This window comes from Cricetulus griseus, chromosome 6, assembly GCF_003668045.3.
Source record: "Cricetulus griseus strain 17A/GY chromosome 6, alternate assembly CriGri-PICRH-1.0, whole genome shotgun sequence".
Taxonomy (NCBI): domain Eukaryota; kingdom Metazoa; phylum Chordata; class Mammalia; order Rodentia; family Cricetidae; genus Cricetulus; species Cricetulus griseus.
In genome coordinates this window covers 28,280,623-28,306,579 of record NC_048599.1, presented here as the reverse complement: position 1 = coordinate 28,306,579, position 25,957 = coordinate 28,280,623, and the positions used below count along the sequence as shown (strand labels likewise).

General features: G+C 43.6%; 1 protein-coding gene across 4 annotated transcripts; it reads right to left on the bottom strand.

Annotated features, from left to right (window-relative positions):
* Positions 1 to 420: 420 nt before the first annotated feature.
* Psmf1 (proteasome inhibitor subunit 1) lies at positions 421 to 25,587 on the bottom strand. Of its 4 annotated transcripts, none has more exons than XM_027421535.2 (7): positions 25,307 to 25,587; positions 18,997 to 19,145; positions 17,684 to 17,766; positions 13,763 to 13,948; positions 3,033 to 3,086; positions 1,821 to 1,979; positions 421 to 1,044 (listed from the first exon to the last, which is right to left on the bottom strand). In XM_027421535.2, the coding sequence occupies exons 2-7, from the start codon at positions 19,012 to 19,014 to the stop codon at positions 993 to 995; spliced, it is 552 nt and encodes a 183-aa protein (XP_027277336.1). In that variant the 5' UTR covers positions 19,015 to 19,145; positions 25,307 to 25,587; the 3' UTR covers positions 421 to 992. The 4 variants fall into 4 exon arrangements, with proteins under 4 accessions (XP_027277336.1, XP_027277333.1, XP_027277334.1 ...); XM_027421532.2 differs by having other exon boundaries at positions 18,997 to 19,149; positions 25,307 to 25,582; XM_027421533.2 differs by lacking the exon at positions 3,033 to 3,086 and having other exon boundaries at positions 18,997 to 19,149; positions 25,307 to 25,584.
* Positions 25,588 to 25,957: the final 370 nt, after the last annotated feature.

Genomic DNA, 25,957 nt, shown 5'->3' with positions numbered 1-25,957 from the left:
AGGCTTCCAGAGCCTGGGGCTCCCCGTCACTCCTGAAGTTTAACAGCACACTTGGCTGGACCCATGTACCTATGCTCTTTCTTGTCAGCCCCAAGAGGGTAAGCAGCAGTTACAGACATCTCTCCTCCTTCCCACTTCTCCAGTCCTTAGGGCTACGCAAATTCACAGAAAGGCATATTACAAAGCTTCAATGAGGGAGCCTCTGATTTCACAGGTGGCCACTAGGCTCTAAGAGAGAGGACTTCTTTAGGGTCAACATGGGGAGGAAATGAGATTAGCCTACAGGTCTGCTCTGTTTATTCCTCTACTTACTGACCACAGCAGCCCAGGGAAAACAGCCAATAGGCTGCACAAACAGGAGCAACTGGAAGAGGATGCCCTTGGAAGGACACGACAGTTTTTCTAGGGTGCCTGCTTTGGTGAAATCATCTTTGTAGTTCATAGGGTACCAGTCACACTTCTACACACAAAGCCTGAGTGGAGCTCGTCTTAGTGATGTCAGGAGCAAGAGTTAACTTATGAAAGGGGGGGAGGGGGCTTGAGAAGAATGGGCCCTTCTAGGAGTCATTCAGTCTTTTAAGCGTTTTTGTGCATTAACATAAAAAGCAAAGTGGAAGACCGGCAACATGAATTCTGTATTGACATTTGGTTCTTAATAATAACATCCAAAATGCGTTCTGTTCTTATAGCGCTGTGACCGGGACTGCATCGGGTGGAGGGTTTATGTTGCCGGAGTCTCCCTTGGAAGTGGGGAGGAGCTGGTGATGATAGACACACACTGATTTCTCCTTGGGACCTATATGCAGCTGGGTGGGGTGCTGCAGCAGGCGCCTCGGTTCTGACAAGGGCTGGGGATATAACCCCAGCAAGCCTGCAAACACATGGGCAGAATCCTCTGCCCTGAGCCCACAAGAACAGGAACACTGATGGGGCCAGTGATGGCAGCTCCAGGAGAGTGCAAGGGAGGCTGAGATGTTACATTCTTGAGGCCTTCACAGGTACATGTCATCGTAGCCCGGTGGGGGGAGATGGTCTGGATTAGGTCTGCAATGGAAAAAAGGGTCTAGTGAGTTGGAGGGATAGGGCTGAGTACACAGGAAACATGCCCTGTATAGAGGAGGCCCACAGAGTGACATGGAGTTTAAGATAATGAACTCTAGGGCCAAATGGCCTGGGTCTAATCTTACTTTGGCTAAAATACCCAGTCTCCAGGCCTTGCCCTTCTCATTTGTAAAAGGACTATGGGAACAAGCATCTCTTCCTCTGAGTCCTAGTGTGCTGGCTAGTTTATGTCAACTTCATACAAGCTATAATCATCTGAGAGAAGGAAGCCTTGATTGAGAGAAAATGCCTCCACAAGATCGGAGTGTCGGCAAGCCTGTACAGCATTTTCTTAATTAGTGATTGATAGGAGACAGCCTAGCCCATTGTGGGTGGTAACATCCCTGGGCCGGTTCTGTAAGAAAGCAGGCTGAACAAGCCAAGGTGAACAAGTCAGTAAGCAGCTCTCCCCCATCGCCTCTAAATCAGCTCCTGCCTCCAGGTTCCTGCTCTCTGAGTTCCTCTCTTGACTCACTTCGATGAACACTGATGTGGAAGTGTAAGCAGAATAAACCCTTTTTACACCCCAAGTTGCTTTTGTTCATAGTGATCCATCACAGCAATGATAACTCTAAGACACCAAGGGAATGAGGTGAAGAGAGAATTCCTGGAAGGCTCCAGGGAGGCAGCAGTGGTTACTGATACCTGGGCTGCAATGCCAAACTAAGCTAGGATGAACTGCCATCAAATCTCACCTTTCAGATTACCTGAATACCTACCCAGATGGGCTGGTCCCAATGGGTCCAAAGGGGTCAAAGCGAGCTCCTGGGGGCACAGCACCAGGGGGAAGCCGGTTCGGGAGGCCTGAGGATGGGTCAATAAGTGCTCTTGGGAAGCCAGATCTCAGGGGATCCACAATCATGCCACCTCTTTGACACCTGAGACAGGAAGGAAGCTGGGTAAGCAGCTGCAACAGGGACTCACTGCCCTTGAAGGGAGACAGGCATACAGTGAAGTAAAATTGATCAGATGGCTACTCTCGATGGTCTAGGCAGACACGAGATCAAGCAAGAATTGAGCAAGAACACAAAGTGAATACCAAGTGTGTACTGCTGATGCCGAAAGGGCCTATAGCAGTACAGGAAGTTCTGTAGGGTTTCCTGAGCCCACAAGGTTGAGATCTCTGCCATGTCTTACATCCAATGGGGTCAACTGGTCAAGAACTGGAGTTAGAATTTCGGCCAGGATCAATACAGAACTGTCAGACTCTAAATCTAAGAGTGACAACATTGTGGCGACTCATGATGTGGTTTTGCAATTTCCTTAAAGGCCTCAGTATAGTTTCTGACAGCCTGTGGGTTACCTGTCTGGCTCCTGACGGTCTCTGTCCCTCACTGAGTGCCATGGACCTGACTCCATGCACTCCAACTGGGATGAATAGGCTAATGTTCCTCACATGCTGAGGTCACTGTGTGAGCAGCTCTGCAGAGTTGAGTGAGTCCTACTATCTAAAAATGAGATGATGAAAGTGGGGTCACTCTTCAGCAGGAATTAAACCTCATCTGACTCACTCAGAGAACAGAGTGCATAGCTGAGGCTGCAGAATGAATTTGCTGGATGCAGAATGAGAAGCAGAGGATACGTGGGGCTTAGAGACTCCCTTTGTGGAGTGAGCTAACCACCAAATAGTCCTGAGCTGTTGCTCTACAGCCTATTGCCCACTGTGTGGTCTTCATTCTACATCGGATAAATGCTCATGACTCTTATCTAGGAAGAGCTGTGGTCCTCCTATGTAGAGGGGAGGGAAATGGCCCTCCCAGTTCTCTCTCTGCACGGCTCTAGGTATGGCAGAGAACAGAAGGAAGCAATGATTTCTCAGCCACTCAACAACTCCACTCCAAAGGGAGGCTGACGAAAACTCTAAAATTAGATGAGCTGGGCTGCAAGTCATTGAGCAAGTTACACTGCTGCCACTCCCCAGAAATACTCACCCAAAGGGGTCTAGGTCTTCTCCCCCGACAGCAAATGGGCTCAGGGGATCACGCCTGAAACAAACAAGGACGATTACCAGAATTCCCAGAGCAGCCAAACACCTAGGCTCCCAGAGGCGTAAAGCTGATGCCAGTGGGGGCACAATGAACACCAGACAAGGCAGAAACTTTCGTAAGATCACAGCACAAGGAATACTTCAAAGTGGTCCTTAGCAGAAATTAACACTGATCATATGAAAACGGAAATTATGTGAAAAAGTAATGAAAGCATTCAAGTTCCAGCCTCGATGCTCTCTTGGGGTCCAGGTTTCGGGGTAGACAGCAGGCGCATAGGGTTTCTCTAAAAGGAGTCTGAGGCCGGGAGGGAGATAAACCGGCTCACACTCAGTGTTCCTCTCATGGCTCTCTATTCAAGAAATGTTCTTCCCAAAAAGTTCTCTCTCAAAAGCTCTCTTGAAGACTTCTTTCTAAAAGCTCTCTCCTCAAAAGTTCTTTCTCTAAAAGCTCTAAGATTTCTCCTTAAATATTCTGATGATTTTTCTTCTGTAAGCTCTCTCTTAAAGATCTCTTTCAAAAGTTCTTAAAAATTCTCCCAGAGTTCTTTCTAAAAATTCTCTAAAAGTCCAAGAAGTTCCTCCTAAAAATTCCCTCAAGGTCCCTTCCAAAATGTCTCCTAAAGTTCCTTCTTCTAAAGTTCTCTCAGATCCCATAAGGCTTCTAGCTTTTATATCACAGCACATTTAACAACTCTGACAATATGGCCTGTGTAACTCTCGGAGCCAGGAAGGCAGGTAGTTTTGAGAAAAGCAGGTGCCTCAAGTCTCCCCCTGGATGTGACTTGCAAAATGTTCAAGGGGAACATGACTTGTGAAATGTGCTGTTAACTGATTAAAGGGGACTTCTCAGTGCTATATCAAAGGGGAAAAGTAAGGCTATGTAGTGTGAGATCCAAAGGCTGCAGCTCTTATTACTGATGCCCTGGTGAGAAGGAATTTCCTTTCTCTGGGGCCTATTTGAGAATACAAAGCACCCAGTATGTATTCTATATACAGTCAAATTTAGCAACAAACATTCTGGAGTTGATACCTAGAATATTAATTGCTACTTCTATAATAAATGATAAAGGCTTGCAGTAAAAAAGAGCTGTATGAAAGTAAAAACTGGGTGGATGGGAGGGCTGGAGAGATGGCTCAGTAGTTAAGAGCACTGGCTGCTTTTTCAGAGGTCCTGAGTTCAATTCCCAGCACTACATGATGGCTCACAACCATCTGTAACTCCAGTTTCAGTGGGCACAAGGCATACGTATGACATACAAACATGCAGCCCAAACATCCATAACAATAAAATAAGGGAAGACCTATGTTTGGCTCCCAGCACCTTCATCAGGTCCACAACCACCTGTGACTCCTGTTCAGGGGATCTGACACCCTCTTCTGGCTTTATGGCCACCTGCATGCATGAACTATACATAAATTTACACAGGCACATACACATAAAAAATTAATCTTTAAAAAGTTAAAATAATGAAGGGTGGAGTCTGAAAAAGGAAAAATATTAAATAACCCCAGACACATTCTATTTTATTCATACTTTGTTCTGATATTTTTACATAAGATTCAAGAACTTTTATACATGAAATATTACTTCAAAACCAAAACCTGGAAGCTAAAATGTAAAAGATTCTCAGATGGAGTGAGGTGAGAGCCTGAGTGTGATGTAGCGCTCTCTGGCCTGCTCATCATAGCCCTTGCATACTTCTAGTCCCACTGTCTACTGTGAATCTTTGCACTGAAGCACGCTTGATGGCCACTGGCCATAAGCCTCTGCAATCGCTAATATTTTCTCCCTTTTCTCCAAAGGACCAAGTCCTTCTTTCTCTGAGAAAGCTCTGGAGTAAAAATGAGAATGAGTAAAGAGCATAAATAAAGGTTCCTAAAAACCTTTCTGGACCAGTGTGAGGAGAAAAGAAACAGAATGAAGGAGGAGAGCTGCAAGGCCCACCCCAGTGACTTATGTACTCAAACTTTTCATGGCTATCCTGTAGGTATTCCACAGCCTTGCCACAAGGCAAACACATTCCAAGACCTCATTCTGCATGACTTGGGAACCCACTGAAAATACACAACACAGAGGCCATCATGCTGCCCACTGCTCCTATGACTGAGAGTCAGTCCTGATGTACTCTAGAGATTAAAAAAAGAAACACTTTGTACATAGTCCTGAACTACTGGGCACAGAAATGCAGATGACTCCCCTCTAAAGAGCTGAGGTGGGCTGGCAACCTGGGGAGTCCTCAGTACTGTCAGGGTTGTGTATTCTGGGCTTGGAGTAAGAAATTTTTTTTTTTTTTTTTTTGAGTAAGAGATTTTATACCAGATGGGCAGGGACCTGTCACAAAGTCTTTGTATCCCCAAGAAGGCACAATAATGGTAACCATACTGCAGAAGAATAGACTTGCTGACAGGAAAGGCTTCAAAGTCTGGACCAACAGTGACCACCACTTACCAAAAACATACTCTGTGTCAGATGTGTGCTAACTTAGTTCTTTAGCTTTTAAAAGATTAATTTTAAACTTAATTTTGAATAGGTAATGCATCCCTTCACTGAAACTATATAAGTTAACAGTTACTGAGGCAGGAGACAGGCAGATGTTTTCTTCAGTGCAGTGGCTGTACACTGCTTGGGCTCCTGTAAGTAACCAAGCAGGACTTGGGTGGAATTGTTTCTTTAGACTCTCATCCATGTTTCACCTGGGTTGAATAGATATTTGCTTACATCTCCTCAGGAAAAGTTCATGTAACACTAACCTGCTCTTGCCCTTCTATATTATAGAATCTATAATACTCTACATAGGAGCCAGGGGATTCCTTTTAACATGTGGACATCATGAAGTCCCTCCCTCCTTAATTTAACCTAGTGGCTTCTCACTGCCTCTAATCTTAGCCCTAGGGCTCAATATCCAGTGATCTGTGCTAAACTATGGTATCATCTTCCATCTCTTCCATTTTTGCTTTAAAATTATAAACTGTTTGGCCTAATTGCTCAGGCTTATTACTAACTAGCTCTTATGACTTAATTCACCCATAATTCTTATCTATGTTTAGTCATATGGCTTGATACCTTTTCTCAGTAATGCATTCTCATCTTGTTTCCTCTGAGTCTGGCTGGCGACTGTCTCTGCCTTTCCTCTTCCCAGAGTTCTCCTAGTCTGGCTGCCCTGCCTAAACTTCCTGCCTGGCTACTGGCCAATCAGCATTTTAATTAAACCACTAGGAGTGACAAATCTTTACAGTATACAGAGCATTATCCCATAGCATTTCCCCCTCTTTCTTTTCAAAACAAGAATCCTGAATCTAATCTCCTTTGTTTAGCTGTTTTCCTGACCATTATTCATAACAACTTGTAACCAACAGGCCAAACAAAGACAAACATCCATAATCCATTTTTCGGGACTGTGGGCATAGTTTTCTAGGCTATTCCCGCTGACTGGTGGTGCTGGCAATCTTATGGGGACCCAAAGAAAATCCTCCTCCTCCTCCTCCTCTCTTCTATCTTTTGACCCCACCTTTGTACTGTACTCTAGCCATGTGGACTGTCTCTTTGTTCTTGGAACAATCCAAGCCATGATCACCACTTCTGAAACAATTGCTGATACACGTGTCGAAAAGAGGAAACACAAAAGGGCTGAATCATGGCCCAACATACATGAGCTGTGTTACTTACTCTGGGTGACATTTTGTGCCTCACTTTTCTATACAGGAAATGACAGTGCCTACCTCCTCTCATTTGGCAATTAAAGAGTTTATAACTGATATAATATTTACATTTAATATGATTACTCCAGACACAGTAAGGATACAATAAATATTAAGCATGTTAGTAGCTGTCAGATTCTCACTGAGATTCTTTCTGGGGGGTGGTGGTGAAAGAAAATCAATAGTTAAAGGGCTCATAACCGGACTGCTTTCTAAACCTTTAGATGGCTCCCATGATCTCAAGGTCAGACCCAGCTCTGAGGCACACACCACTGTTATATACTTCACATGTACCCTCACTTCCTTTACGAGCTAGCACTATAGACTTTACTTTCATAATCCTACTGTTTCTTTGACCATAAAAACCAAAACCAATCACTTCTAATAGCCTTAAGTTTGTTCTGTTTTTTTAAATACATAGGTTTAATTTTATATGTATGAATGTTTTGCTTGTGTGTGTGTGTGTGTGTGTGTGTGTGTGTGTGTGTGCGTGTGTGTGTGTGTGTGCGTGTGCGCTCATACACATCATATGTATGCCTAGTACCCATGGAAGTCAGAAGAGGACATTGGATCCCTGGAACTAAAGTTATGGATGGCTGTGAGCCACCATATTGAGTGCTGGGAATTGAATTCAGGTCCTGTGCAAAAGCAACAAGTGCTCTTAACTACTGAGTCCTTTCTTCAGTTCCATATACTTTTCAATTAAGGCTTAAGTGTCACCTTTGTGAACAAAGCCTTTCCTTGTATCTTGCTCTCCTTAGTACTTCAGTTAACACTGTTCTCTTTGCGTCAGCATACCTCAGACATACTTCTGTCATTGTTTTGAAGACATACGATAAGCCCGAAAGGTGCAATCCATCCTCATCAACTGGATGCTGCTTAGAGATTGGATCATATCTCATCAAACATTGTCAGAGCCCGAATACAGTGCCTGACACATGATGAGTAGAGAGTAACATAAGGACAAGAAAAAAGCAAAGGCTTTTAGTGCATTTCAAGTTCAAACTGTAGTTTTACCATTTAACAGCTCTATGACCTAGGACAAGCCAGGAAATCTACAAGATCCAGGCTTTTCTTCCACAAAATACAGACAAGAGTATCTATTTCTGAGGGTTGCCATACAGATTAAAAGATAGTGTTTCTTGAGTTCATTGTATATTTTGGAAATCAGCCCTCTGTCAGTGGGGTTGGTGAAGATCTTTTCCCATTCTGAGGGCTGTCGTTTTGTCTTACTTACTGTGTCCTTTGCCTTACAGAAGCTTCTCAGTTTCAGGAGGTCCCATTTATTAATTGCAGATCTTAATGTCTGTGCTACTTAAGAAGTCAGCCACCAAAACACCAAACAATGAAATTAAAAAGTGGGGTGCAGAACTAAATAGAGAATTCTCAACAGAGGAATCTGAAATGGCTGAAAAACACTTAAGAAGTACTCAAAATCTTTGGCCATCAGAGAAATGCAACTTAAAAACAACTCTGGGATACCATCTTACACCTGCCAGAATGGCTAAAATAAAAAACACCAATGACAATCTATGCTGGAGAGGATGTGGAGAAAAAGGAACACTCCTCCATTGCTGGTGGGAGTGCAAACTTGTAAGACCACTTTGGAAATCAGTATGGAGGTTGCTCAGAAAAATGGGAATCAGTCTACCTCAAGATCCAGCAATTCCTTTCTTGGGCATATACCCAAATAAGGCACGTTCATACAACAAGGACATATGTTCAACCATGTTCATAGCAGCATTGTTTGTAATAGCCAGAACCTGGAAGCAACCTAGATGCCCCTCAACTGAAGAAAGGATAGAGAAAATGTGGTACATTTATACAATAGAGTACTACTCAGCAGAAAAAAGCAACGGAATCTTGAAATTCGCAGGCAAATGGAAGGAACTAGAAGAAACCATCCTGAGTGAGGTAACCCAGTCACAAAAAGACAAACATGATATGTACTCACTCATATATGAATTTTAAACGTAGAGCAAAGTATTACCAGCCTACAATCCTCTTCACCAAAGAAACTAGGAAACAAGAAGGATTCTAAGAGAAAAATGCATGGACCCCAGAGAATGGGAAGGGGCAGGATCTCATGAGCTAATTGGGAGCGTGAGGGTAGGGGAGAGGGAGCTGCCGGAATGAGAGGAGGAGAAGAGGAGGGGAGAGGAGGAAATGGAAGACCAGAAATGTTGAGTTGGGGGAAGAACAGAGGAGAACAGGATGAGAGATACCATATCAGAGGGAGCCATTATAGGTCCGAGGAGAGATCTGGCAATAGGGAGATTTCCAGAGATCTACAAGGATGACACGAACTGACAATCTAGGCAATGGTGGAGAGGATAACCTAAATGCCCTCCCCCTATAATGAGACTGATGGCTACTTTTATGCCGTCCTAGAGCCCTCATCCAGTGGCTGATGAAAGCAGAAGCAGACCTCCACAGATACACACTGAACTGAACTCTGGAACCTAGTTGCAGAGAGGGAGGAATGAAGATCAAAGGGGTCAGTACCAGGCTGGTGAAACCCACAGAAACAGCTGGCCTGTACAAGGGGGAGCACATGGACCCCAAACTTCTGGGAGGCCACCACAGGACTGAATCAGACCCCTGAACATGGATGTCAATGAGGAGGCCTCTGTACTCTAAGGGGCCCCTGGTAGTGGATCAGTATTTTTCCCTGGTGTAAGAAGGGACTTTGAGAGCCCATCCCATGTGAAGGGAGGCACTCTCGGCCTGGACACATGGGGAAGGGCCTAGGCCTAGCCCAGGATGATGTGGTGGACTTTGGGGAGCCCCCATCGAGGACCCTACCCTGCCTGGGGAGAAGGGGGTAGATGGGGTGGGAGGTAGGTGGGGGGGGGGAGGGGGAAGGGGGGAGGGAGAGGGAGAAGAGACTGACATGTGAAACAAGCTTGTTCCTAATTTGAACTAATAAAAAATACAAAAAAGATAGTGTTTACTAAAGCATAATACCTGTTACATAATAGAGTTAAATAGGCAGTATTCAATATTCTATTATTATTATTATAACACAAGAAGTTGGGTATTTACATATGAACCTATTTCCTTATCTGTAAAATGACAGATCTGAGAGGCTGAACACACTGAGTATGTTGTCTGAAACACAGAGAACAAGACAATGGCAGCTATAAGAATATTATTTAACTAAATTTGCTATCTGTTTTTTTTTTTTTTTAAATCAAAGCATTTACGATACTCTGGTTCTAAAAAAAACAAAAATTAGTTAACTGTGCCACTGGTGCAATAGTGGCACAAACCCTGTGGGAGTGACCTGATTGGATTTAAGACCTACTCTGCAAGATGGAACCCATGCCTGGTGCTGCTCAGGTGGCCAGGATCCTGAGACTAGATAGACCATGGGTGTAGGAGGAAATCAAATAAAATTATTGTTTTGCTAAAGGAATACAATAATAAAATGACTCCTAAGGATATTTAGCTATACCTGTAGACTAGTGCCTTGCTCTGCTATCATCCTAGAAACCTCTTGCAGTCGATGGGAGCTAACACAGAAGTACACAACTGAACAATGTGCAGAGAGTAAGAGACCCTGGAACACTTAGCCCTAAGTGGGTATCTTCATCAAATAGCTCCCTTCAGAGTTCAGGAGTTATTTGGAAAAGGAAGCAGAAAGATTTTAAGAGTCAGAGAGGATGGATGACACCAAGGAAACAATGTCTTCTTGACACAATAGGTCTAATGTACATATGAACTTACAGAGACTGTGGCAACACTCAGAGGACTTGCACAACCTTCAAGTTAGAACAGGGGGGAAGCAGACACAATTCCCCATCCCTAAACCAGAGGCTCTCTCCAACTGACATCCTCTTGTAAAGGAAAAGTTTGGTTTCTCCAGTGGTCTTACTGGGTATATTACCCTCACTCCAGGGTATCTTCTAATGTCTGTCTTTGAGCATGTCTTTTTATATTCTGTGTGACACGATGGGGAAGATCACATGCAGCAAAGCACTTCTAGAAAGAATTTGTACTATTGTTTTAAGTTATAAATGGAATAGACATCTGTTAATGAAAACTATTTTTTTAACTTGAAAAAAACAACAGAAAAACTGTGGTTATTCAGACTTGATTACATATTTGACACTTTCTCCAAAAGAAGAGACCTGTCACTGTAGGGAAAACAATGGGCAGGATATGTAACCAAATAGAAATGAAATTTTTAAGTAAAAATTAGCAAATTGAAAACCTGTATTCACCATTTGCATGACAAAAAATCTAAGTACTTTTCTGATGCTAGTAATAGCTTTGAATGTTATTTTTGATATTTTTAGCAGATTTATGTATCTCAAAATTAGTATTTCCCAAATGTTCAAATAAATGATCTTCCAATATAATGGATGAAAAGAGCCATTCAAAGGGCTTGACAGATGAGCAGATTTTAATGCAACAGACACACAGAAAGTCTGTGTCTCCATACCACAACTAACTTGTAAAGAATTACTACTTGTCAGTCAGTGCTTAGCTAACAGTAAAGCATAACCACAAAAAGTATTTGGAAAGGTAACTGCTCTATTGTTGGAACACAATCCAAGAATGGAGTCATGTGACCTCAGTTTTGTCAAAACACAGAATTGTTCTTGCAATGTGCTTTTGTATACTTCCCAGGTGTACCGGATAGGAGTGAGCTTACTTCAGCTGTTGAGTTCATGTGCCTCTATGGAAAAACATGCTTTGTCACATTCGTCCAGTCCTTGTGACTCAACACCTTACTTGTGTGATTCTTCTTAAGCCTAAGAGTATAAATTGGCTGATTCTCTGAATAAAATTGGCTATTGCATGAGACTTAAAAGTCTACCTCATTTTTAGGCCCCTCTCTCCCAGGTTAATGCTGCCAATTAGAGCAGTAACTCTCTATCACTCTTGACTCCAAAAATCTGTGTGACCCTTCAACAAAACCCGCATCACTGAAAGCAGAAGCAGAGGTAAGAATCTAGCCAGAATGTAGCTCAGTAGTATTTATTTATTTATTAACTTATTATTTATAACCTTGGGTTCCATTTCTAGCACCAGAAAAAGGAAAAGAAAAGTGGGATGGGGAACCAAATACTAAGAGAGAGAAGGAGGTGAATGGAATTTAGTTATATTTTTTAAAAATGTATTTAATTTCTTTGTGTGTGTGTGTGTGTGTATGTGTGTGTGTGTACATATAGATATAGAATTAGATAGGGGTGTTCATGGTTACTTTCAATGAAAGCCTGAAATGTTTGAAATACTCCAAGAACTAAGACAAATCATAGAACACCAGTAAAATAAAGTTATCAGACACTAAAAAAGACATTTAACATTTTAATCAACAGAATAGTAAGAAGATGCAGAAACACAAACTGTTAAAAATCACATGTAAAGACAAACTGATAAGGATTAAAATATATTTAGAATGACCTAAATAAGGGCTTTATACTAAAGATTTACTTTTAGTGACACTGGATAAGCATAGGAAAAATTTGCTTTCAAAACAAAGGACATGATCTGAGGCAGACAATTTCCTATCTGCAGACAGATGGAGCCAACATAAGTGGGTTAGATTGGTAAGACCAACAATAAAAGGTTAGGCTTAGATTAAAAATAATATAGTACAGCTTTCCTTTTATCAGTTTTTAGTAATTCAGAGAGTTCAGGAGAGCAAAGCCCTAGCCACCTGGCATTCTCCACTACAATGACGTGGCCTCTCCAGCTATACTCTTAGCTGAATAGATCCAATACCCCTGACAAGTGCCACACAGGCCACTCCACACCTAAGAAACTAAATCCACCTGTGAGGGCAGAGTGGTGGTTTCCAGGTGTGGGATAGGTAAAAAGCAGATGTAGAAAGTGAGAAGTGAAGCACAGGTCTGTGTCATTTGTGAAAGGCAGTGGCTGGACATCACTGCTATGTGCTGGACATCACTGCTTCAGGTCTAAAAAACACCCATTTGAAAACCGCCAGTACATAGTCTAAAATCTTGCACACATACTTACTGAGACCACAGCTAGAGCAGTTGGTGGGAGTGAAGACACTTGGACCCCAGCCTTTACTCTGCCTCTTTATTAGTGGCTGGTGACCTTAGGCAGGCCATCTTGCCAATCCCCGTCTATAAGTAGGTTACAGCATAAGCAGTTCCTAGACTTTTCAAGTACTTTTTATTGTTCTCCATTCTCTGTACAGGAGCCAGTATTTTAGAAGAGTTCACCAAACTGACTTGCCAATTATTAATTATAAGGTTTTAACTGATTAGCTATGTCAACTAACCAAAAGTATGTAACTCCTAGCCAACAGTAGTTGACATTGAGTGCTTATTATCTGCCATAGTGAATGCTTCCCCATGACCATGCCAACCCAGCCTTAACTGTATTGTAGGCTCCAGACTACCACATGTGGTCTCAGATGGACTATAGTCCCCTGGTCTTTGTCCCTTAAATCAGAGTAGAAGTCTGTAGGACTATTGCTGCTAAACTAATCTGCAAAGATCTTGGACATGATTCATTCATATAGCAGCTACTTTGGCCATCTTGTGAAGCTGTCAGTGGTGAAGGTATACAACAAGATACAGTGAAATGGAGAAGACACTGGGGCTGCCTGTGCCCCTGGATGCCACGTCTGCCCCTGTGCATTCTCCCCAAGTCTCACTCAGCCCCAAAGAGTAAATGTGATTCACCTGGGCAGCAGCCCCTGGCCCTTGCAGATGGAGGGGCTGTGTGGTCTTTAGAAATTAGGCAGGCAGCTTAGATGCTGTATAGTCAAGAGAAACTAGCAGCAGCAGCAGCAGCAGCAGCAGCAGCAGCAGCAGCAGCAGCAGCAGCAGCACACTGATCTAGTCACGTTTCTATTTTCTACCTCCACACACCAAGACTTTCAACAATTCTGCTGAAGACACTTGGAGGCCAGGGAGGGGTCATGCAGGATGGGAGGGATAGTGAGATTCTACCATAGACTCATGGGCTAGCCACTAGGCGCTCCATACTCACCAAGGAGGCTGCCGGCTAGGGTGAGGGTGGTGTGAGGGAATCCGGAGTGGGTCCACCTCTCTGGCAGTGGCAGGTGGGAACTCCCGATGGGGACTGCTTACACGAGCCTTCTCCCACTGTTCATGGATAGGTGTGATAATTCCAGATCTGATCCGAGACCGAAGCTCTTCACCGTTCTTATAGGTCCTGCAGGAAGGAGACGAGGAGTCAGGTTCCTGCAGTGGGCTGGGAATCTGGTCTACAGTACTCTGATGGCGGGGGCGGCGACCCTGAGAACTTTTGGCCTTGCGCTTGGCCTGTTTACTATGGTGGGAACGGGCCGTCCGGCGGACCTGGGTGAGGGGGGCAACAGCCTGGCGCTGTCTCCGAGATTTGGGCCTAAGTTTCTTAGGCATCTGAGTTGCCCCTCCTCATTTACCACCCCATTAGAAATAAGTGAAGGTGGGGGCACTGGGTCTGGACTGGTTGATCCTTATCCCCATGCCACCCCTCCCTCAGCTTCATTATGTGTTCATAACTTGTCATGGGAAGGGTCATGGAAGGATGAACCAGGTTCCTGGTCCTAGGGGTGGAGGCAAGGTTCTGGGGCTCAGCTCAGCCAGATCCTGGAAGACTAACCCTACCAGGTGTCCCTTTTTGCCTGTGAGAAATGAGCTATGGCTGAGGTGTGGTGGCCAGATAAGGCAGCAGCAAGTGGGCAGGACCCTAGAGCTCGTTAAAAACTGGCATTCTAAAAATGAACCACATCCTGGTCCATAAAGCAAACTCCACACCTGAAATCCTACAGCGTGTATTCCCTGGTCATATGCAACCACTTTAGAACTCAGAAGTCTCTGAATTCATAGAACTCAAGCATTTCCAAATAATATAGGGATCAAAGAGAAAAAACTGAACCCATACTGTGGTTTAGTGCTATGTCCCCACAGTCTCAGGCATTTGAGGACTTGGTACCAGTTGGTGGCACTGTGTGGGGAAGTTTAGGAGGAAGTGTGTCATGTGGGTGGGTTTCAAACCCATGCACCATTCTCCATTTACTCGGATTCCTGCTTGCGGTTCAAGATGTAAGCCTTCAACACCCTGTTCCAACCTGCTGCTTGCTGCCATGCTTCATCTCCATGACGGACACCTATCCCTCTGGAGTCATAAGCCCAAATCAACCCTTCTATAGGTTGCCTTGGTCATTGTGTTTTATCACAGCAACAGAAAAACAACTAAAACATAACCCTCCTCCAGAGACATCTCCAGACACAGTACAGTAAAGTCTAGTTACAAAACTTTACAGTCACTTTCAGAAACACAAGTAGAATACTTCCTGATTATTTCAGGGAGTCAGTACTAGTCTGACATCAAAACTAGACAAAGCACAAACTAAACAATTACAGACTAGCATTTCTTTTCCAACTCAACACAAAAACTCTCAACAAATATTAACACTGACCTTAAAAATATATAAAATCATACAATACGATCAAATAGGATTTATTTTAAGTAAGCAAGGCTGGTTTAATATCCACAAATCAATGTAGCCCACTATTCTAACAAATAAAAAACATCAGATAATCATACCAACTGATAAAGTAAAACCATTTCACAAAACAATACGAGAAATCTACTCATGATAAAAAACTCAGCACTAATGGAACTAAGAATATAGGAAACCATCCTCTGCTTAATAAAAAACAATTGCTATACACCTATACAATCAACGGTTGAACCAAAATCCTTTATCCCCTAACTGTGGGAATAAGGCAAGGAAGCACTCTCTAGCAACCCTTATGTAACATAACACTGGGAGCGATGGACACTATAATAAGGGAAAAGAAGAAAATTATAAAGATTAAAAAGTGAGGAATGAAATTATTTGCTTATGACAGATTTCCAAGGAAATCCTGCCCCAATGAAAAGAAACACCTCAAAACTTCATTCGCTATTAGAGAAATGAAAATGAATGATCCCAGTAAGTGCTCACTGTACATTCAACAAATAATATAAAATCAAATGTTAGCCCAGATAAACAGAAGTGGGGTCACGCATAATGATGTAAAGTGGGTGTAAAATGGTAGACACATCCAAACTAAACCAAATATGAACTCACCACTGCACTCTGGGGTATTTTCCACAAAGAAATGAAAATCACAACTGCACACTAGTCTGTACTCAAATGCTATGGCATCCTTATCCATAACTGCCCCAACTGGACACAGTCTAATCATTTAACTTGTCCTTTAGCCAGTGAGTACTTAAATCAATTGTTAACATTCAACATAAAACATACTCAGTAAACAAGAGGAACAAACAGTTAAGGTGCACTAGTTTAGATGGATCACAAGAGTATTTATTATGCTGAGTGAAAAAGCCAAACTCAAGATTACATATCAATTCCATTGCAATGACAAAAATTCTAGAAACAGGGAGGCTGAGGCATCATGGCCTACTTATAGCAAGACACACACACACACACACACACACACACACACACACACACAGTTGTTCCATGCTACAGGATCAAATTACATAAAGCCTATAAAGAATCCTCAGATGGTTCAAGAATAAAAAATAACAATTTCGTATTGAGCAAAAGCAGCAAAATGCTAAAAACTTGTTAATCTGGGTAATGGTTAATGAATATTCATCGTGTGTTTTTGCAAACCGTCTCTCTTCTGTAGGTTACAAATTAAAGTTAGAAGTTTAGGATGTCAGCAGAATGAGAAACCATAAGCTGGGAGAAAATATGTGGAGAACATTTACCAGATAAAGGATTGTCACCTAAATTATACAACAAATTCCTAAAACTCAGTAAGAGAATGAACAACCTAAGTCAAAGCTGAACAAAGGATTTGAGCAGCCTCATTAAAAGAAGAACTACACAGAGAAGTAAGCCATAGAAAGACGATACACCCTATCTCCAAAGAGCTACCCTTGAAACAATGAGACACCACTGTTGCACTGCCAAATGCTGACAAGGGTGTGGAACAGTGGAAACTCTCTTTAGTCACTTTCAGCAGTGACAAAGCAGTCAGAAGACAGTTTGTATGGACTCCATTTCCAACTACAACATTCTGGAAGCGAAACTATGGAGACAGTAACAGAATCAACATTTCTTGGGGACAGTGGAGGAGGGGGAATGAACAAGTAGAACACAAAGGATTGCTTACAGTGTGAAATGGTGCCGTATGACACTAAACCACTGAATATGCCACTGTATATATGCTCAAACTCACATAATGTACAACACTGAGAGTGAACCCCAACACGGAGAAGATGTTAGTGTAGGTATAGGGCTTGTAACAGGTCAACTCTGGTACCAGATGATGATGGCAACAGTGCGCAGGTGGGAACTTACTTTGGGCTCTAAAATATTAAAATAAATAAGTAAATAAATAATAAATAAAATTTAAAAAAGCTGGGAGTGGAGTGAAGACTTGATTAAGGAACCTACTCTTTTTAGAATGTATTTGTGTGTGGTGTGGTGTGGTGTGTATGTGCCACGGCTCATGTGTGGAGATCAGAAAACAACTCTCATGGATCTCTCCTGCCACCTGTGGGACTCGGGGACAGAACTCAGGCTGTCATGCCTGTGCACAAGCACCTCTACCAGAAAGTGTCTCTGTCCATGGAGGCATTTGCTGGACCCTGAGGATCTTATTCTTGACTGAAGCAGTCAGCCTCGACCCAAGTCTGTAGCCACTGTAGCATCTGTGGACTACTGAATGCATCATTTTACTTCATGGGGCATTTTCTATGTGAATCTTGTCTTCAAACAAATAATAAAAAAGAAGAGAACGGAGAAGTGACTGTGCCTAGGAGGCAAGTTCTTCAGTCAACCATACTTGTTTCTCTGGGCACTTCCATACCATTCATTACTTCTTGCTACTAAGTCCCTCTGCCTTTTCTCATGGAAAAGACATCCTTTAGAAGTACCTGTGGAAATCACTCAGGTCTTCTGCATCAATATAATCATCTAAGTTCAGAGTCAAGTCTGCCACCTGCTGTGTGCCATGTTCCTAGAAAAGTGAAAACAGAAAATGAGAGACGGGGGTATAGTTCTCAGGTTATTGGTATACAGGGGAGGGTGGGCAAGGAACTGAGGTACCCAACAGATACATAACCATAACCTGGAGCAGCATAGAAAAGCAGCCCCAGCTAAGGGCAGGCATCTTGCTCATGAGGGGAGCAGTCAGGCTGCAAGAGTCACAGCATGGGGCACTCTACCCTGACAATACTGATCAGTACCCAAGCCTGGAAGGGGGCAAACAACAGTGGTTTATAGAGGTTAGGGTACTGTTTTTTTGAAGACTAGCTTGGAACCTACTTCAATGAGCTGTCTCAGTTCTTTCAATCCACTTAAATTAACCTGAAGGAATTCATTGTTTGCAACTAACAACAGTTCTTAGATAAAAACTAAATTGTCATCAATAAGGGAAAGGACAGTGGACTAATATATAGTAATGAAAGAGAATGATGGCTAGCTATCTGTGTTATGTAAAGACCTCCAAAACATTCTGAGTGGAAAGAGCCAAGTACAAATAATACAGTCAGATACTTTCATGACACATACAGACCACCAACACAAAACTAAACAGAAAAAGTCATCTGCCTCAAGGTGCTCATAGTTGGGGGGGGGGCAAAATATCAGCATTAAAGCAGAGCACAAATAAGTACATAATACAAGATGTTATGTGTACCAAATGGAAAATAAACAGACTTGAGAGCTATCATTTAGAGTTGTCAGGCAGGTGGGGGTGGATAGGAGTGAACTTTTTTAACAGATGAACACGAACATACACAGACACACAGACACACACAAAGGCACAGAGACAGACAGAGAGAAAGGGAGAGGGAGAGAGAGGCACTACAGGAATGATGGAATGGTGGAGGGAATATATGTTTATGATGTGATGTGGGGGATAGTCTCCAGAGCAAGAAACATGAAATGTATAGGGCCCAAGACAATAAAACCTCTTACTTAAGAAACTAAGAGAGCTGTATCTCCTGTGCTGTCACTGAGAAAGTATTGCTGTGGATAGGAGAGTGCTTTTTGTATAATATGGGCAATAAACACCTCTATGCACAAAGCTTTTCTACATCTGCTGTGGTTTCCCACCTCAGGAGAAAATGCCCAAAGTGGAATTACTAGATAAAAACTCGGGGGCATTTCTGACTCCACTGTGGAAATGAGTTTCTGGACAGTCATTTCAATCCCACACTGTTAGCAGAGACAGGCTCAGACTCACCAGCACATTGATGATCATGGCACTCTCCACAGACACAGCTTTCAGAAGGAGTTTTTTGGTCCCATCTTTAGACTCATACCGGAGGACATACAGTTCTTTATTGCTGCTCCACTTAGGGGGCAGGAGTTCTGACTTCTTATCACTGGAATCTGGCTGAGAAGACACCAGGGGTGAGAAAACAAAGATCCTGGCTTCAATACACAGAACTATAAAGGACCATATTACCCATAATCTAATCCCATCCCTCACATCACAGATATGTGTCCAGGGTACACAGCAAGTAAGAGGCCGGGGAGCCAGCGCTCTCACTCAGCTATCTGGTTGCCTGGATAACACAGCACAGGAGGAACTGTCAACAATCCACACTCTTGGGCTAGGAATATAGCTAAGTAGCAGAATGCTTGCCTAGCATGTATGAGGACCATGTGTTAATTCCCAAAACCACCAAAAATTATATTAAAATAACTACAGCCTTGGCTTAATAACCATCTCTCTATCATTCTGACAAGAATAAAACCAGTGTGAAATTCAAAGCAGTATTTCCCACAGTTCAGCCTAGGGATATCTGTAATAGGATCACAAAATGCCTGAATGCAAGTTCCTAACAGAGACTATCCAACCAACTCTAGTGGTCTGGAAAAAAAAAAAAAAAGCATGAATATATACTCCAAATGTAGCACACAAACAAGGTTTAAAAGTCGTAAAATACACACCTATGCAATCACTACCAGCATAGGAAATTCAGTGTCATCAGCCACTAAGCATTATCATGAAAGCCTGTGTACCCCAGGGGATGTTTCTGTCCTCAAGAGTAACTGGTACTCCATATTTTTATGATTACTATGACTTTTCCTTTTACATTGCATCACTATATGTGCAGTTATAAAAATATACTGCTTTGGGGGCTGGAGATGTATGTAGTTCAGCCTGGTTGTTCTTCCAGAAGAACTGGTTTGACTCCCAACATCCAGATGGAGGCTTTCAACCACCTCTAACTCTAGACCCAAGGAATCTGGTGCCCTTTTCTGGCCTTAGTGGGTACTAGATATGCACGAGGTGCGCAGACATACATGCAGACCAAACACCCATACATTTAAATAAACTAAACTGTGTGTGTGTGTGTGTGGGGGTGTTCAAAAGCTTTTAAATTCAATTGTTTTCCACCTTATTTTCTGAGACATAGTCTCTCATTGAACTTGGAACCCAACGGTTCACTAAGACTGGCCAATGAGCTCCAGGGACATGCCTCTTCCTTTGCTAAGCTCTGTGCCTGGCTTTTATATGGGTACTAGGAAGGAGAACTCACGAACTCATGCTTGCAAGGCAGGTACATCACTGACTGAGCCATCTTCTTGACCCAGCATTTGCCATCTTATTCAATGTTGTTTTGAGAAGGAGATCCATGTAGACGCACTCTGTAGCTGATCTACATACACAACTATACAATGTTCCATTAAATGAATATGCTGTGATTCACAAATTCACTGCCTAATGGACATTAGAAGTGCTTCTAGTTGATTTCTTTTTCCATTATAAACAATGCTGCTATGAATACACTGCTGTACACTGGTGCACATGTGGTGTATATACCTAGAGGATGAACTTTTACAAGATAAAAGCAAACTGTATACTAATAGCGATGGACACACTCAACTTGCAATAAGCCAGTTTCTGGTGCTACATGCAGCTTGCAGCATTGCTATGATCTACTTGTTTGTTTTTGCCAATCTGGTGGATTGCAAAAATGTATCTGTGTATTCATTGTAATAGTCTCTGCTCTTTCCCTATTTAATAATTCTAAGATTTCCCTGTATTAGTTATGACTTCTATTGCTATAATAAAGCACCATGACCAAAAGGGAGGGGGGTATTTTTTATTTACTTTATTATTTATTTTTCTACATCAAAATCTATCATAGAGGGAAGTCAGGGCAGGAACTGAAGCAGAAGCTATGGAGGAACACTGCCTACTGGCTTGCTAAGGTTGCTTTCTTATATACCCCAGAACCACCTAAGCAGTGAGCTGGGCCCTCTCTCCTACATCAATTATTAGTTAAGAAAATGGCCTGCCTAAAGGATTACCTATCTTTTTTTTTTTTTTTTTGGTTTTTCGAGACAGGGTTTCCCTGTGGCTTGGGAGGCTGTCCTGGAACTATCTCTTGTAGACCAGGCTGGTCTCGAACTCACAGAGATCCACCTGCCTCTGCCTCCCGAGTGCTGGGATTAAAGGCGTGCGCTGCCACCACCCTCCTGGCAGGATTACCTATTTTATGAAGGTATTTTCTCAATTGATATTCCTCTTCCCATATAACTCTACCATGTGTTAAGTTGATGAAACAAAAACAAAAACCCAGCCAACTAGTACATTCCCTTTCATACATTAATGTATGAGACTAATTCTCAAGTTATAGGAAAAAACAAAAACAAAAAACAAACAAACAAACAAAAACAGTGATTTCCAGGTGGGGAAGAAAGTTCTTAAGCTGGATACCTATAAGAAACATAATGCCACTTGTGAGACAACAAAGTTTCTGTTCAGCCAGATACTGCAGCCAAAAGAAACCATAAACGACAATTATTAATAACTAGCATATAAGGGGCACTTGGAAAATAAACAGTAAAAAGAGCAGCTAACAATATAAAAGTTTCTTTTATTCAAATTTACTAGCTATCAGAGAAGCACAGCTGAAATAATGAGGTCTAGGTCACATCCATCCATCAGCCTACAGCTCTGAGTTTGACTGGGCATGAGTGGACTTTCAGACACTACATGTGGGAATTAAACTTGCACAGGCCCTTTGGGATACCATCTAGCTCAGGTTAGCCCATGAGCCAAGACTCAAATGTCCTCCTAGAAGAAACCTGTGCAGACACATGGGAGACCTGATATGCAATGGGGATCTTCATCTCAGCCTGGGCTTGAGCAGTCAAAGCAGAGGTAAAATGCAAAAATACAATGACAGCAGTATATAACACAGCAATTAGAAAGAACACACTAGATCTAATTATAGCATTAAAACATATATGTGTTTATGCAAAAACAATGTAAGAGCCAAAGGATGAGGAGGAATTCCATGAAACACTGTCCTCTGGGACACATCATGGCAATTGCACTCATGAACTCACAGCAGATATAGTTACCTACATAAGAACACGTCAACAAAATAAGCAATATCCCAGCAGGAAGCACTAACTGGACTCTGTGGGTTACAAAAGTGTGTGGGGGGGGGTTGGGGGACAGCTGAAGTGGGGATTTACATGGGGAGTGGGCAACTGGAAAATAGCTTATGGTTCAATATCATTTATGAAAAAAAAACTTTAAAAGCACAAATTTACACTGTCAACATAGAACAGCTTGACTAGAAGCTGTGTTCATGAGAACACGGTGGGGGAGAATTAGGCTAGAGATAGACAACACTGACAAAGACAAAGGCCCAGACATGAAGGGAAGGCCACCCCTGGTGCTTGGAAATCCATTGGCAGAGGAGTCCCAATCAGACTTGGCTAGGTGACAAACTACAGGAAATTCTCAAGCAGAGAAATGAGAGTAGTGAGAAAACAGAAGTGAAACTAACCACTGCCGAGAAACTACTCCTTTGCCTAGACTGGGCAACTCCTATAGTGTTGTGGGTTTTAAGGAGTAACTTTTGAAGATGGGGTGACATGCCTTATCTATATTCTGTCAAGACCTCTGACTTTCCCTTACCTCCACTTGTACAGCATTCGTCCCACTAGTATGCTCTCTTGGCATACAGACAACTTGTTCTGCTCTCCACCTCAACACTTTCATTCCAGAGCAAGACAGAATCGCTGGGGTCATGTAAAGCTGACATCTCACCATGGTGAGACCGGTGTTCCCCAGAAAACAGAAGTGGCCCAAGACATCAAGTGGCCGCCCTCTGCACCTTGATATAAAATAATATCAAGTGTCCCAGAAGGCCATGGTTGGCAAGTGACCAAAGCATGCTTGTATAATTTAACTCCCTCAGTTGATAACTCTAAGACCTGAGAGGAGCTGAGACCTATTGAAGGGCAGTGCAGGGCAGGCTGGAGATTTTCTCCAGACAGTCCTAAGAAGGTAAGGGTAGCTGCCATCCTAGGTGAAATTCTGAGGCTAGAAATATCCTTTAATGGTTACTGAGCTCACCCCAGGGCCAATGGGCTAGAATGTAACCAACCAACCAACACACCACACACACAAACAGGTCCTTTTCCCTTTCTTCATAATCTTCAGACTCCCATAACAGAAAGCCCAATTCTGTCTCTATGGCCATCTCCATGCCGTGCCACTTAAGCCATCTGACATAGCTACGGAGCTCTTATGGAGAGTAGCCCTGACCAATAGAGAGACCAAACCAATGTCAGATTTTTGTTTAAGTCAAGGGATCTGTTGGTCTTCAAATCAAATATTACACACACTGCTCTACAGTGGCAGACACAAAACCAAAGAGAAAGTGGACAATATAGCATTCTGTTTAACTGCTGAGTCGGTATTACACAGTCCAGTACATACTTTAAATACTTGTTTCCCTGTTATCACCCCCTGGAAGGGTGGATGGCAGGAGGCGGCTAGACAGGCAATACAAATAAATACACTCTATGTCTGGCAAGCATTATTGATTTGCTGGCTCTAAACTGGAAAATAAAAATTCTCTACTAGATAAACTAACAGGAAAGATGCCTCTCAAATTCTTTTGGCTTCTATTCTGAATGAGAGAACACTCGTTGGCAGTGAGTGGCCAAGGGCAACCTGAGCCCTGAGAGGACTTTAAGAGATGGGGCTACAAGAAACAAATGGCAGCACTCTAGTCCGAACCCAAACACTGTCCCCTCGAAGGGCATGCATGATTTAGTACGGAGGCAGACAGGGTCAGCAGGCAATACTTTCCAAAACCCCATCTCCCAGGCTCCTTGTCCTTCCAGAAGATGTCTGGATCCTGCATCTTTTAGTGCTGGGGAGCTACTTGAGGTTTGGGAGGAAACGGGGAAAGAAATCAACAAAAATTTTGTGTATTGCTTCCTTCTAATGAGGGTAAAGTGTAAACAGGGTAGAGTGGTCTGAGTTCCTAGTTTTATAGGACAGACAGGAATGGAACTCCAGCAGGGCTATGCCTGGTTAAGTGCTCAGAATGTTGAAAGTGTGTCAAAGGAGGAGTCCATAAAGTTGTGTGAGGAGAGAAAACATACCAAGACTCTAATGTATCTAAGAAGCTAAAGATTGTAGGGTTTTGGGAACCGTAGTTAGAAATGAGAGGAAGATTTAAAATCTCTCTGTAAGTTCCAGGGGGTGAGGGGACCTTCTTTCCAGGACTGGTCTGAATTTTGAGTGCCAAGACAGCAACATAGAGGGGCAAGCCTGGAGTCCTTGAGTCTCCAAGTACGTGTATGTGGGATTGTGGCTGGGAGTTCCTTTGGTGGAGCAGATAGGAAATGAAAGGCAGTAAGGGGACCAGGGCCAGTTTACCCAAAAACCTGCTACACAGGTAGACATGAGGGTCATAAGGAAGGGGCAGAGAAAAGGAGAAGGCTAGGGCAGAGAATCAGTGATGCATACTGGACCTCTATGGGGATGTCAACAAGGCCCCATCAGTTAAGAGGCAGAATCTGGAGATAGGAGAATAGATTGGATTCTGGTGGAGACAGCTAAGGGAAGAACACTCACAAAGAAGGCGTGTGTGTGCTGTAGATGAGTAGTGAGTGGGCTCTGGCTGGTCCATCGTGCTAAGTGTGTGTATGTGTGTGGGGGGGAGGGGGTTCTAGAATATGGCTGAGTAGATCAAAGCTCACCACCACAGCTGTGCTTGGTGTGCGTGTGACTTGAATGGTGTGTGTGATTGTGTGTGTGATGTGTGTGTGTGTGTGTGGGGTTCTAGAATATGGCTGAGGAGGTCAAAGCTCACCACCACAGCTGTGCTTGGTGTGCGTGTGACTTGAATGGTGTGTGTGATTGTGTGTGTGGTGTGTGTGTGTGTGTGTGTGTGTGTGTGTGTGTGTGTGTGACTTGAATGGGGTGTGTAGCATTGAGTAGTCCACGCCATGACTGTGTGTGATAAAGATGCTTTGGGGAAGTCGGGTGGATGAGGACTTTAAGGAAGCTACTAGTCTGTCTCGGCGTCAGATCCACACGACTCGGCCTGAGTGAAAGCGCCGGGACGCCTTTCGGTTACACACACGCTGTGCCAGCTGCTGGCACCAGCTCCAGGCGCGCCAAAGTGCGGCGTCACCTCGGGCCCTGGCTCGGCAGGGTCAGGCGAGCCCTCTGGGCCTCTGGTTGCGGGCTCCCCTCCACCCAGGCCTGCTCCGCAGCGTACCTGGTCGCCTGTGCCCAAGACATAGTAGCCGTTTGTCACCACTTCCCAGTGCAGGAAGCAGACGAGCGCGTCCTGCGGGCAGCTGATGGCAGGCGCGGCCGACGCGAAGAGAACCTCCAGGCCCGCCATGGACGCTCGCGGCTTCTGTGGGGAAGGAAGGAAAGGAGCTGGCAAAGAGCAAGCCGCGCCGCCTCAGAGGAGCGGGACGGCGAAAGCGGCAACACCAGGGGTGTTCCTTTCGCTTTGGGCTCTGTCCGCACCTGCGCGGAAACGCAGAAACCTGTGCCGGAAATAGCTCTTAGCTTTGTAGGCGCTCCGGGCTGGAACCGCCGGCGCCGCGCTGGAAGGTTCCGTTAGGGAGCACACGAGCGGGGCCGCGACTTCTCACAGCCCGATTCTGCTTCCGTCTACAGCACACCGACCACTCGAAGGCAGGCAGTTTATTCTTGGAGAGAGGCCACCTTGCTGCCAACTACAGTAGGCTTCTCATCTGCAAAGTGGAGTGCACTAGGGTGGGAAGTACTTAAGCAGTCTGGTGTAGATGTTTTCATAGTAATTTATTAGCATGCCTGCAGTGCCTGCCTGATAGCACCTTATTCTACGTGCTGAGCTTGAATGCATTTATTGAACTCTCCCAGATTAAATTTTATG